The sequence below is a fragment of the Macrobrachium rosenbergii genome, chromosome 25 (genome assembly GCF_040412425.1).
Source record: "Macrobrachium rosenbergii isolate ZJJX-2024 chromosome 25, ASM4041242v1, whole genome shotgun sequence".
In the NCBI taxonomy this organism is placed as follows: domain Eukaryota; kingdom Metazoa; phylum Arthropoda; class Malacostraca; order Decapoda; family Palaemonidae; genus Macrobrachium; species Macrobrachium rosenbergii.
This window is the reverse complement of record NC_089765.1, coordinates 10,025,326-10,039,810: the sequence shown is the minus strand read 5'-3', so window position 1 is coordinate 10,039,810 and position 14,485 is coordinate 10,025,326. Positions and strand designations below refer to the sequence as shown.

At 37.1% G+C, this 14,485-nt stretch overlaps 2 protein-coding genes across 4 annotated transcripts in view; one reads left to right on the top strand and one right to left on the bottom strand.

The window, feature by feature from the left end:
- Window positions 1–8,740, top strand: part of LOC136852311 (dual specificity protein phosphatase CDC14A-like) — a 273,822-nt gene extending 265,082 nt beyond the window's left edge. The window contains 1 exon segment of the mRNA XM_067126818.1: window positions 4,458–8,740. Within this exon segment, the coding sequence (XP_066982919.1) occupies window positions 4,458–4,515 (58 nt within the window). The 3' untranslated portion in view covers window positions 4,516–8,740.
- Window positions 8,198–14,485, bottom strand: part of LOC136852312 (zinc finger protein Gfi-1b-like) — a 33,205-nt gene continuing 26,917 nt past the window's right edge. For 2 of the 3 annotated variants that reach the window (XM_067126821.1, XM_067126822.1), the window contains 2 exons: window positions 12,497–13,477; window positions 8,198–8,969 (listed from right to left, as the gene is read on the bottom strand). In XM_067126821.1, the coding sequence (XP_066982922.1) occupies window positions 8,947–8,969; window positions 12,497–13,477 (1,004 nt within the window). In that variant the 3' untranslated portion in view covers window positions 8,198–8,946. The remainder of the gene's footprint in view (window positions 8,970–12,496; window positions 13,478–14,485) is intronic. The other variant, XM_067126823.1, reaches the window with a different exon arrangement.

Sequence of the window (14,485 nt, the reverse complement as noted above, 5' to 3'; positions counted from 1 at the left end):
TACTGAGACTATGTAAACACCTTGATCCACCATGCAGTTTTCACTAAAGCCCTATGGCATGTTTGTAGGCAATTGCAGCCAAGCCTTCAGGAGCAGCTGTACCATCTTAATCAGGGTCGGGGAAAGTCCTGACCTTTTCCAAATCACAATCTGGACCTCAGCAGTCTTCCTCCAGAAAGGACCAGAAGCCTTTCCAGTGCTTTTGACTGACCTCCTTTGGTTCAGGCTGAAAGGCAGATAAGTTGGAAAAGGAATTTCCCTTTTGCTGCTGCCACACTACTTGGTGACAGGTGGAGTCCTGGGTAATACATGTCCTTCAGGAGAGTTACAAATTACCTTTCTAGGACCAATGCCCCATCTCCATTTTTAGTCCTGTTTCCAGCCTATTTTCCCACATAATGTAAATCTCTCACCCCATCTGCAGAGGTGAGGAAAACTTTGTAGAATGATGCTCTCAAAGTTGTTGATGACTGCTTTCATGGTTGACTTTTGTTAGTGGTGGTGAAATGGTGGGAGAAGTTGAATACATTTGTCCTTCAGACACAGTTCAGGATGAAAAAAAGCATGGCTCATGTGAAAGGTGCACAAGTGGGTGGTTTGCTATGCTACTGAGCTGTTGGCAGGTACATTCCGTGCCATCAAAAAGTGTTGGCAGGTCAGCTCAAGTGCCATGGCAAGGTCATAGGGTGAGAGTGGTCATATCCCAGTACTCTGTTCTCTTGTTCTGGACTCATCAGCTGCTCTGGGTGATGCCCTTCAGCACCCATGGGACACAGACCTATTGTATATGCCTTCTCCCCATTTAGCCTGATTCATTATGTCATCAACAATGTTGATTACCCTTGGACTAGCTTACCCTGAGCCTTCTCAGCAAGGTGCTGAGAGATACCCTCATGATCCACTCTGGACAGGTACCACCAGTCCATGGAGTGTTACACTTCACAGTCAGAGATGTTCGGTACCACTCATAGGTCCACAGCAGATGTGTACCAGGGGATAAAGGTCGTATTCTGCAGTCAGTGCTGTGAAAAGGGTATCTCTTGCCAGAGCTACTGTTGCTACAAATCAGCAGATGATAAGACTTCCTTATCTGCTTCTGGCCTTTCCTAGATATTCCTGCTGTGGGTCATGATCATTAAAATCATACTCTTGAAAAGTTTTGAACAGTGTTGCCCACCTCACAAACTTAAACTTGGGGACAGGATTGCTAAACTCAAAGCTTGTTTTTTTTTTGCTACCCTTGACATCAGTGAAGAGTAGGCAAGTTTCACAGCCTCGTACTTGGTTCAGCACAGATGGTTAGAGATCACTATCTTTCTCAAGTTTGCGGCAAAAACTCACAACCCATCAGTTTCTGAAGAGAAATTTGAGACTTTCTCAGTCTTCTCCCTCTGGGATTTTTATGCCCAGTGGTTGTGGATCGAGACAAAATGATTTTGTGTCCCATGAGAGTTTTGTGGTACTATCTGCACAAGACTTGACGTCTTGGCCAGAGCTTTGGGGATTGTTCGTTAATACCAGCAGGCATAAGAAAATGTCCATGAGGTCAAACAAAGTTATTATCATTGCCTTGCCCCTTACATTCAGTCAGACCAGGGATTTCACCCACAAGTCCTTGGGCACCTTCTCCTTAGGACCTGTGGTGACTGCTCAACTTGTGTAGTTGCCCATGCTGCTCTTACAGAAAAACATATCACTTTTGGTTCATGAGTGGCTTAAGTTCCGATGACTGTAAAAAGGTCAGCTTCTTCCCCTCTCTTTCATCCAGCAACTCATGGCTGTTTATGTGCTGGTCTGGCCAGTTGCAGGTAACTTGCAGATTAGAATATTGTATCTTAGGTTAGTAGATATGACTCTTTCTCCTTGGAAAGCAAAATAGGGGGAAGGGGGGAGGGTGGTAGTAGAAAATAATTATCTCCGAGTGTGATTTTGATAATACTGAAGTTCTTGAAAAGCCAAACTCAGGCACAGGCCCCTGTCAGCTTGACATCTCATGTCACACTGTACTGGAAATTTACAAGTTATCCTCGTGTGCACATATGTCACCAGGAAACTGGTAATTTCAATTGAGAGGAACATTACCTGTCCTATTTTTTTTAACATTCTTGAGTGAGTCTACACAAGAGTTGTTTTCTTTTAGGAGCCAATAACAAATTTTTTTATGATAAATTTAATTTTTCCTAGACATACAGACCTCAGTTGTTTTATCATAATCCTACCTTTGACCCTCCCTCCTTTGTCCCTGTTGTCAGAAGAAAAATTTATCACATACATGTGAGTGAGTGGGTGATTCCCCTATCCCCTCACTCACCTACTGCTGTTACCAAGCTTCACCCATCAAACCAGCTCCCCCTCCAGCTACATCCAAATAAAAGTCTTTCATTTGTATATCGAAGAAAAATACAATTTATCTAAAAAAAAGTTATATTTTCTCTTTCTTTAATGGCAGCTTCATCTTCAAGAACAGTGTGTAGCCGCACAAGCAGTAAAAGAATGCGAAGACATTATTGTATGGTTACTTGAAAAACTGGGGACTGCCAAGTAACTTATATCCTACTGTACCTTTTCATTTAAAAGAAGAGCCAATAAAAAACTTTTGGTATGGCCCTCCTATACAGTAAATACTTAACAATCATTCAATAATGCACATGTACTTAAAATAGAGACCATATAATAACAAACGATGGTCAGTACTCTTTTGTAGAATACTTAACAATCACACAGTAATGCACATTACTTAAAACAGACATTGTAATAGAAAAAAGAGCAGTACACCCATACGATTAGTAATGAGGCATGACAACCATCTGGCAGTTAACTGATGTTGCAAATGGTTTATATACAGATTTATGTTTTGTGTATGAACAGTTTTGCTTATACTATGTTGGTTTTGCATAAACTATGTCAATTTTACCATATATACTCATGTATCATGCAACTTTTGGAGACCTAATTTTGAACCTAATTTTAAGGGGGTTGCATCATACACAAGATATAAAATTAGCATATGTAATATTCACATATTAGTATCATATTACAAAATACAAACATAACGAATATGCATCTTTTCCATGGATCTTTTAAAAAGTTATGCTTTACTTCATTGTATCCAAAAATATTGTATGTATAGTACAGTATTCTCATATTAGTACTATTTTATAAAATAGAAACATAGCGATCATGCGCCATTTGCATTGTTTAGGTTTTCGTGAATGTGGACAACGGTACCATTTCGGGAATTTTTGTTTAGGCATCAATTTCCGTTTAAAGGTAACCATGTTGTCTTTACACGTTAAGACAACAGTAAAATGTGTTCTTTTGTGCCTAGTGGTTTTGATTAAAATACTTTTCTCTCCAATTTTATTAAAGGTTGAGTTTAATGGCATATCGAAGTTTAGGGGAGTTTCATCCATGTTGCCGACGCATGATAATTTATAGCCATTAGCAACTTGGACATTGTTTTCCTAGCTTCAGCTACAAGTTGCAGCTTAAATTTAGCAGTATAATTCCTTGTCGATCTTTTCTCCATGACAAATAAGGGTATACAGTACTGTAATGTAAAAATATATCAGTCCTATTCTACTTAATGTCATTAGTACAATGGTTGAAATGCAAACAAAACAGTTGTTATCCGATTCGGTTGTTCAGAGCAAAACAGCTGTTTCTCGTTCAGTTGTTTATGGCTGTACATGTTTGCTCAACAAGTATAGCATTACTAATGATACTTATATCATTCTTTTACTTTTTTAACTTATTTAACTAGAAGGTGGGATAAAGAGATGGAGGAAAAGAGGTTAGTCTGTTGTAATTTGGTCACTCAAAAAAGGACCTTGCATGATACACAAGATACATGATAAAATCATTTTTTATGGGTGAACATTTGGGGGTCCCATGATAACTGCAATCGCTCGTTACACGAGTATATACGGTACCAAGAAATCTTGAATTGGGTATGTAGAGGGCTTTTCTTTTTCAGTGCAGTAATAATAAAGATGATGCAAATTCTGTTTCAGAAGTAAACATAGTAACTTTCAGCTATATTTTTACAATACAGAATTGAACCTTTTTTTATTGTAAATATTTTGCAGTTATTCTGCATACTAATTTTGTTTTAGTGTCTACATTTATAGATTACTAACTGTAGAGTTACTTTAATGAATTAATTGTATAAAATTAACAGTGCCCAACTTTATAGTGGTATTGCACTTCCCTGTATGACATCAAAACTTGGACATTTTTCTCTAAATAGTAGTTACCTTTCCGAGTCCTTTAGCATAAAAAGTACATTAATGTATATTATCATCTTTGTAAGAGTTCTTTTTAGCTTTGTATTTAAAAAGGAAAATTTATTTGCATTGCCTGTTGCATTTAACTAGATCACAGCAAGTATTTTGCAGTTGTGGGTTTTACATTTTCCAGCTCAAACACATTTATAAAACTGTGTGTTGTATTTACAGCCGAGGGACCTCAAGCACACTCTCCAGCCGTTCCACGAAAGCTGCCCTTGTCAGATGACTACCAACACTGCCCACCAAAAACAAGACCGTTAAAGGCACCGAAGTTTCGCCACCTTCATCATCACCAACATCATCCAACACAGATGCAACAAGTGACACTCCTACCAGCAAGAATTCTCTCAAGAAATCGCGAAGCTCTTCCATCAGCAAGCTTAGCACCGCCAAGAACTCCTCCACCAACTCCAACTCATCCAGCCAGTCGCAAATTACCACCTCCCATGCCAATCATGATAAAGAGCCGGATTCCCTACTCAGCTCCGGCAACAAAGAGGATCAAGTCTTGTCCGGCTCTTCCTCTGCCGAGGGAAAAAATTCATCCTCGGAATGCAGGAACACTACCAAGGCTACCAAAGGTTCTTCCAAGTCTTGGTCATTTGAAGTTGTGTCGGAAAGTAAGTCTAGAGGGGAGGGTAAAATGTCAAGATCTGCTCCCCCAGAGTTGAGGAAAACCACTTCTACTGATAGCAAAGGCAGCAAGAGTGCCAGTGTAACTAGCTCAAGGCGGTCCAGTCGCGGCACAAGTCGAGGTGACCATGTTGGCAAAAAAATTGGTGGGCTTAAGAAAAGATCACATAGTCCTTCTAACAGAGAGCCTGGAAGAAGTTTAAAAACACGTAAGTCACGAAGTAGAGTTACTAGTCCAGAACCCATCCTGAGCGATACTTCCGAGAGGAGCAAAACTGAAAGAAACAAGGATACAAGTCATAGTAAGAAAAAGGCCTCACAGAAACAAATTACAGAGTATTATACAATTAAAAAGGAAAAAAGCGTGTACAAAGTGATCCGAACCCTTCCCGATGATCCACCTTGTGATCGTACCTCACACTCACGAAGTGGATGGGAGGAAGAAAGTAAACGAATGACTGGTGTAGGTGCTGTGACCACTCGCCGATCTCGTCATATTCCTGATGAATAAAGCCAGTCTGTTTATTGTAAATGTGGAATGTTGACTATTTTATAATATACAGTAACTGTACAAATTATTTTACATAGAAGTGATTTGTTAAGCAGGGTTTCTATATTGTGTCAGAAGTTATGGTTTTGTGGAATGGAATGCTTTTTATAGAAATTGTGGTCAAATTTAGTTTTTATTTTATGTATTGTACTTACAGTAACTAGTAGATATAAGAGGCTAACTTGTGTGCCTGATTTATAATAGATAAAAGTGTTGTGCCATTTTCTTATTGGTGTACAAATTACTTATAGGTTAAAAACAATAGAGATGAACGGTTTTAAATATGTCATCCATCATGAGATCTTTTTTATTTTCTCAAGTTTCCTTGTAATTGATATCATTACACTTGATTTCCCAATGTCTGTAAAATTGGAAACTTCCCGATGAGATGGGAATTGTTTAAAATGAACATAAGAGATTATGTTTATTGCTGTTGGCTGTAGGTGATGTGCAGTAAGTAGACACCTCCCCTCTGTATAGTTTTGTGCTAAAATTTTAATTGGCTTTGCTTACGAGAGATTATTCTTTGGTTATTTTGCTTGACTGCAATGTGGTTTTGCAGCATTGTCTCTGCATGTAAAGCAGCAATGTCATAAACTGATTCTTATACGATTTTCTTACTGGATTGTATCTTCATTTGAATCCACTTTTACATGATTTAATTTTATTGAATTTACTTTTAAGTAAAAAAAAACATTATACCAATGGATATTTACTTTTTTGTTTAGTATTTTTCAAAAATCCATTTAATTAATGAGTTAGCAACAGGTATGTTTTTCAGATGGTGCTGAAATTTTAGAAAATATATTTCTTAAAATGAAATATATAGTTGTTCTGATTTAGTATTCCAGGAAATTGCAGAAGCATCATGGCAAAGTTAAGCTTAATTCTGTGTTGGGGCATAGAAAGCAATTACATGAAAAATAAAATATTGTCAACAATTCCCAGGGTCTTGAATTTTATAAGAAAATTTAACTTTGTATAATTTTGTGGGATTTCTGGCAAAATTTCTCTTTTCCAACATAATCCTAAAAAGTTACTTAAAAATTGGTAACTCGATTTCTTTTCAGGTGAATCTGGTTACCTTCATTAACTGGAAAATTGTAGAGTGATGATGCATAATTGTTAAAGTGACTTATCTCGCAATTATTTTTTATTTTTTGCACCGTTAAAATCTAAAATGTACATTTTCAAACGGTAAATCATCAGGGGATGGACACAACATGTGGAACTTCATTAAAACATCATAATTAATGAAAAGATAGTGTAAATTAGGGTTCTGCAGACTGACAGAACTCTGATCCCTGCTGGTGATGCATATATGGATATATCTATAAATAAATATACGTGTATACATTATATATTTTTCTTAGAGTAGCAATGTAGTAAATTATAGATTATGAACCATCCAATATTTTTCTCATAAAAGAAAAATAAAAAAAAATTGCTCTGATGTTACCCTGAATACACACCATTTTATAAAAAGATGGTAGACTTACAGTGCTCTAGAACTGTATGACTCTTGAGAAGGTTTGTGTAAATATTATCATTACCATAGTAGCTGCTGGGCTACAAATGACTGTCGGCATGTGAAGCTGAAATGCACAATTCAAAGAGTAAATCAATTTTAATATAACAAAACTGCTCACAATATGGCCTTAAAAATTTTGATTTGGTTAAGTATTAGTTACTAAAAACACACACAGCTGTTATATCTTGGTCAGTTTCAGCATTAGCTTTTATATCAGGGGTATGAAGGATCTAGAAAGAAATCTTTATACAATAATTCTCAAGTTATGAAGTAAATTTTAATTTTCACATTCAAGCAATTGCAAATGGCAATTTAGAACACTGTAAACCTGTCTAAATTTGTCATTTATACATGCCTATCCCTTACTGCAATGTTCAAGACTGACGAAAATCATTCAAAATTTTCAGTTGAGATTTAATTCATGTAAATATTAGACAGTATATTGTATTTGGCAATATGTTAAGTGAATATTGAAGAACATTATGATTTTTTTTAATTACTGTATACTTTAAGTTTCTAAGCTCAGCAATACAGTATTACAGTATATTTGTATGATTGGATACAAGAGAAATAGCAGTTGCTTTATTAAAGGGGTTATTGATATACGAATTTACTTGAAAAGGTAGTAATTAAAATTTTGAATAATCCAAAATAATACTTAAGGGCCTTTGTAAAATCATCTTGGTAGCCCAAGTATTAAATGATTTTTGTATCTGTACTTGCTGATTTGAGAATTAAAGCAATAATTAAAACTACTTAAACTGTAAATGATCTTACCAGAATGAACAAATGGTATCTGGAGACAAATTGTTAATTACAGAACTGGAATAATTGTATAAAGTCTTTAAAACCATAGAAATTCAAATTGGGCTGAGGATAGTTTTGAACTTTTTATAATCTCTTATTATTTTCTATACTTGCTTTGGATCTAAGAAAATGGGTAGCCTGATATGACCCATTTGAGAATCTTACAAAACAGACTGGAAATTACACATTACCATCGCAATACTCTCCAGCTATTCATTCCAGGTTGATATGTTGAACTTTGGTACTGGTTTGTAAAATATGGCACAAATTACTTTTTTACAAATACTTCCATATATTTTACACTTGAAATTTTTATTGGATGAGCAACTGTGTTTTCATAGAGAAAAACAAGCAAAGGTAGGTTTCTAAGTACTGAGCATCAGCAGCTTCTATTTTTATAGCTTTATTTCTTGTAAAAAAAGGTTATACATCAGATGTTATAACTGTGGCAACTTGGAAGACTGCTGGTGACATACATTTCCATACCTTTCATTGACAAAATATTGTATACTTGCAATGTATGGGAACTAAACATGGTAAACTATTTGTTTTTGGGTAATTGGTTTATTTATTTCAGCTCTTGACTTAATGGAGGGTATTATTTTTTGGTAAGGTTTTTCTTTTGCTTTGGGAATAAAAAGCCTGGCTTATTCATTCTAGTGAAACTGATGTCATTTTTTAATTAACATTTGAGTAAACCAAATAGTTTTCCCACGTAAGTAAAATGTGAAAGTGTTCTTAGAATAAAAGTGTCAAGACATTGGTATGGCTTCTAATAGAATGTAGTTTATGATTAATGTTAAATGATTTTTTATTTTCATTTTGAATAACAATTTGCTTTTGGGAACTGAACTATTTTTCTAACCCTGTTTGTTATGCAATAGAAGTTTGTAGTGTCTTATTTGAGGAAAATATAGACTAAGAGGAGTATTTTGCATTTTCACTTTACCTTTGGCAATTACAATATGTAGTATAGCTCCTGACAATTGTGAAGTCAGCTATTGCAAGCTTATTACCAACCTGATACATATTCCTTTCCTAGATCAGCTTGAATTGAGGCCCAATACCAATACTGTTTCTTGAAATTGATTTCAGTATTAAGTTCTGAACAGCCTTCGTATTTGTTGCAGTGCATATCAATTCATGTCTTCCTCTAAACCTGAAAGTATAAAAAAAAACAATTTTAGAGAAAGAAATTATGTTTACTTTTGGTTAACCAAAACAAACATGAAATACATAATTTATGCCCATACAAAAGAATGCCAACTATTTTTTCAATATATATATTTTCATACAAATCCATCACTCATACAGATCATATTTGTGGTCTGAATGTTGCAGGCACTGCAATCTTTTGTCTAGCTGACAACAATAGTTGTCATATACAACCTGAAATTACAGGTACAGAGCATAGAAACCCATTACCTGACTTTTTGTGTTTTGGAGGAAGGAAATTACTATACAAGTGATGAGTTTGTATCAAAACACATTTTGTTTTCAAACTTACCACATATATATAGCCTGAATCACAATTTAGTTGGGGGAGTTTAAGATGCTAAGTACCTGAGGAATGGCTGATTGCTACATGAAGGATACACTGAGAACCCTTTGGGAAAATCTGCAAACATTCTAAGGTTCTAAGAAAGAGTGAGACATGTAAGTGAGGAAGAATCTCTGGAAAATGTAAAATAAGACATTAACAACTGCAGTCACACAGGAATTCCACTATTCTAAGATGCCATAAATGAACAGTGAGCATTAGGATGAAAATAATGAAGAATCTGCTGTCTTGCTGCTCTTGCCAGCTCTAACCAATTTGTCAAACCATCTACAAGTGATTGGTCGACCAGTCGTCCTGCTGCCTTAAGTTTGTGCCATTACCACAAAGTTTGCTACAAAAAATAGTTCCCTAATCTCTTGAGTTCTTTTTCCCCTAGTGTGGATGACTTAACAGCCGCTTTGAGAGCAGAGAAACCTGCAAGAGGACGACATTAGGCTGACCTCAGCTAACATATTAGAGTGCTATGGGCCTAAAATAAAAATGCAGATACTTATTGCACATAAGCTTGGTGATAATGTAAATCTTACAAAAGTTGTTATTCATCACTAAACCTAACGGAATGAAGCGATGGAGACAATAACACTCTTATTAAGTATCATACAAAAAGACCATCATGAAAAAATATTACAATAAACTAGTCAAAACATTTGAATGAAAGTTAAAGATGCTAAAAGCAAATTAAAGTTATAACTGTGCTGGAAATAAAGCCCAATAATAATTACAGTATAATCATAATATCCTTTGGCTTTGGAATTCTCATTTAATTACCTGTCTTGGTACTCTATCAAATAACTTTTCAAGATACACAAATATTTAGTACGGTATACAGTCATTACTTTTCAAGAAGTTGTCACAGATGAGCAATAAATAGTATCTTTGAATGTCTTAACTGCTAAGCTCTATCTGGTCATGCTGAAAGTAGGCATAAGCAATTGACTGTCACTCTTGTGAAACAAACCATCCAATTTACCAGGCTGGTAGGCATTGCAATGAACAATACACAGAGCTCATGATTCAGACTGGCTGAGAAGATGAGAAGAGAACCATTCTATCCCACAGCTGTCAAAAGCTTTTCTGACTTGATGATCTTGTCACTACACCAATGACCATACCTGTTTCTTCCCAATGAGGTTGTTGGTGAAGATGTCATTGGCCTTCACCTAAACTAAGATCTTACTGCAAGCCAACAAGGAGCTAAAAATCTTGGACCTTGCTGGTTTCCTGAGGCAGCCGAGTTGTCTGTCAATACCTCCCACAACTTACTTTCCAACAATCAGTCTCAGCAAATGACTGAAGAGCCAGGAACACTGCCCTCAGGTCCTGGAAGAAGACATGTCACTTCCTGCCTGCCTCCAACCAAGTTCCTGTCACTAACTGGGAGTCAACTTGCTATAAAGCAATGGACTTTCAGAATTTTGAGAAATGTAAGGACGATTATCCAGAGCTAATATGGGTCCTGCTGAGAGAGTGGCATGCATCTGGGAGAATCACAGCCACCAAGCACTACAAGAAACATAACTGTGTAGAACCACCCGGCGGCAGTTGCACAAAACCAACTTCACTGCAGGGGGTTGACCAAGCAGGTACAATCATGACCTGGATGGAGGGCTTGGCTACTGCTGAGGCTTTTGGTTACTGCAAACAGACATGAGATTCAGACTGCTGAAGAACAAACCAGTGTTCTCAAAATGTGGGTGTCCATCCCAAGATGTGTGGACTTTTTGGCACAATTTGCAGATGATCCAACATTTCCAATGTTTTATTGCCATTTTGGCTGGGATCAAAAAGTTGCCCAGATACCTCCATTTCCAATGTTCTGTTACCAGTTTGGCTAAAATAAACCAATTTCCCAGGTACAGCCACAACCTATGTTGGACTGGTGGGCCCAGACTGCCACTGGTGCCACAATCTGGTTGAAAACCATGGGGAAAATATTATGATGAAAATAAGGCCAAAACTAAAAAATGCCCACACTTCCCTGATGGAGTATGGAAGCATTGTTCCTAAGGATCCTAAGAAGTCAGGAAGTTCCCATTCTTGACAGACTACCTCACTGCTTTTATCAAAACCATACCAGAGGAAGGCCTCTGCTACAGCTTGCTCAGAGTTGAGATCTATGACTGGGCACCACCCTCCTATGGGATTAAAATGTCCCAGCACAACCCATAAACCACCATTTGCAATGAAAGCATGGAACCTTTCCTAGCATGGAAGGAACACTTTCTTTCAGCAAATAGGTTTTTGGAGGTTGTAGCTAGGGTCAGATGAAGAGTCATGTTGGGGCAGTATAGCTAGAAAAGCTTCCCCATGCTAACAGCATGAGGTGAACCCCAAACAAAAATGATGCAATAGGAGGTATAGCTGTACTAATATTCATTCAGTTTTCAACATAAGTAAAAAATGTGCCGAAGTTTCCTCAGCGCAATCAAGTTTTCTGTACAGCCACTACAGCGTAAAACCAAGACCACTGAAAATAGATCTATCTTTTGGTGGTCTCTGTATAATGCTGTATGAGCCACAGCCCATGAAACTTTAACCGCTGCCCAGTGGTGGCCTATCCTATATCACTGCCAGAGGCACAATTATGGCTAACTTCACCTTAAATAAAATAAAAGCTACTGAGGCTAGAGGGCTGCAATTTGGGATGTTTGATGACTGGAGGGTGGATGATCAACAATACCAATTTGCAGCCCCCCAGCCTCAGTGGTTTTTAAGATCTAAGGGCGGACAGAATAAAGTGCAGATGGACAGACAAAGCCAGCATAATAGTTTTCTTTTACAGAAAACTAAAAATGGGAGAAACAAAGATTAGACTGGCAATGAAGGAAAAGGAAAGGAAAAAATAAAAAATGGATTAGGATGGAATACAAAATTTTGAACTGCAGCAAAGCTGGGGAGACCATCAATGATGTTTACAATCATGGAACATCTGACAGAATAAGCTAGTTAGTTTCTACTGACCAATGGTACACAGGCAGGTTTGTGCAATAAGTCACTCATAGCTCTACTACTTCTTGTGTCTTTAATGAAGCCTTCTGAATGAACATCCCAGGGGATGTCATAAGATTTGGGCTCAATATGATGATGGGTTAACAACAAACAAATCACAATGCTGAATCAATTACCTTGGTTGCGTCTCAGATTTGGGCACTTGCGAAAGTGTATTTTCAACTGGTGTTTCTGGGGATAAGCGGAGCCACACCACTTGCACTGGTGAGGACGCTCTCCAGTGTGAATTCTTTCATGGACTCTAAGATGATCCTTTCTTCGGAAAGTTTTATCACAAAATTCACACGTGTGTTCACGCACAGGTTCATGGACTAGGAGATGAGTCTTCAAGTGTTTACTTATTGAGAACATTTTGCCACAGATATGACAAACATGTCCAGGATCTTTGTGGGTAGTTATATGTGAAAGCAATTCTCTATCTCCATAAAAATCTTTCAAACATATCTCACATCGATACACCATTTCCTTGGTGTGTTCACGATTTCTGTGATAATAAAACATATATGCGCGATTTTTACCAGTAAAATTCTTTCCACAAAACTCACATGTGAATATTTCAGGATATTTCATTTTTGTTGGCACGACACTTGGATCCTTGTCTTTTTCCACAGATCCAACAGCATCTTGGTTGCTCAAAATACCAATAAGATTTTTTCTCAGAGGTCTACTTATAGTGGTACTCGGTGAGTTCTTTTCCTTAGATGAAGTGCTTGGTTCAGGCACACTTTTAATGGGATGGCTACCAGATGATGATGAATCTAGTAAAAGGGGATCCTCTTCAATTAATATCTTGACACTATCTTCTTCAGTGTCTATTTTTTCTGTGGATTTTTCTTCACACTTCACAATAACATCTTCAATGTCATCTTTCTTCCTTTCAGGAACAACAACACTGTCATCCACTGAGGGGCTCTCTTGCCTTTTCTCTTGGTTTGCATCATTTCCAATAGAATCAGGAGTTATTTCATCTGAATGCCAAAATATGGCTCCTTCAGCATTGATAATGAGTCCACAACAAATGAACGTTATTGGTCGAATAATTTCAACTCCAACTCGAACAGCTAAATTCTCGGCAATGCTGACCTCGGCAAGCTTTCCTGGAAAAGTCAAGAGAACAGATGTTTTATAGAAGAAAACTCTAATATCAACAGATTTCTAGCAAATGAAAAATGGAACTCACAAAAGTTATTGCTGTAAGGTAGTATAAGTAACAACTATAAAAACTTCAGGAAAAGAACCTCCGACCAACTCCACATATCTAGCCCCGAATGTTTGTGACAAAACTTCTAAGAGCTGAAGGCAATCATATAAGTAGAAGCCTGTGATTGACACAGCAGAGCAAGACACGAAAAGGGCGAAGCAAGGCAGGTTTCCAGTCATCTCAAGCAGAGAGAAAGATGACTACAGTGCTTCCAGTTCACATAAATATTTTAGTGTTAGGGTACAGAGAGGAACCATTCAAATGATAATCCCTGACTACCACCACAAGAGGTATGATCAGCCAGAAGTTATCATCACCTCCTGGGATATGTCAATTCTCAAGGATAGGAAGTTATCATTATTTCCAGTATAGGTCATTGCTCAAGGGTACGAAATTATTGTTACCTCCTGGGATATGTCATTGTTCAAGCATTGTAAATAAATTTTATAATCTTATACTGTATATATTTTGTGTTTTGATCACGCCAAGAATAAAGCCACTGGCTACAGCTCTTACAGAACCCTTCCTTATACCTTGTACGACAAGCTGTCGAAACCTGCCCCTCATCCTACTCTTACACCTTTCTTAAACATGACTTTCTGTTAATTAATCTTCCTCTCTTGGTGACGGGTACTGTAAGGGATTTGTAACCCTCCCTGTCATTGATTTTCATTTTCTGTTGTCATGCACCTTATTTTCATTCCCAGAAACATCTCTGTTATTGGCTGAGCTAGGATTAGTAAAGTGCTTATGGTGTCATGCAATCAGCTCAATCTTAAACAACACCAAAAATCCTCATCTGTCCTCTGTCCCCTTCAACCAGGAATGCAAGTACATTTTTGTAAAAGTAAATTTATGTTTAAGTACAAAACAACCAAGGATTTAGTCTTTTCTTCAACTGAAT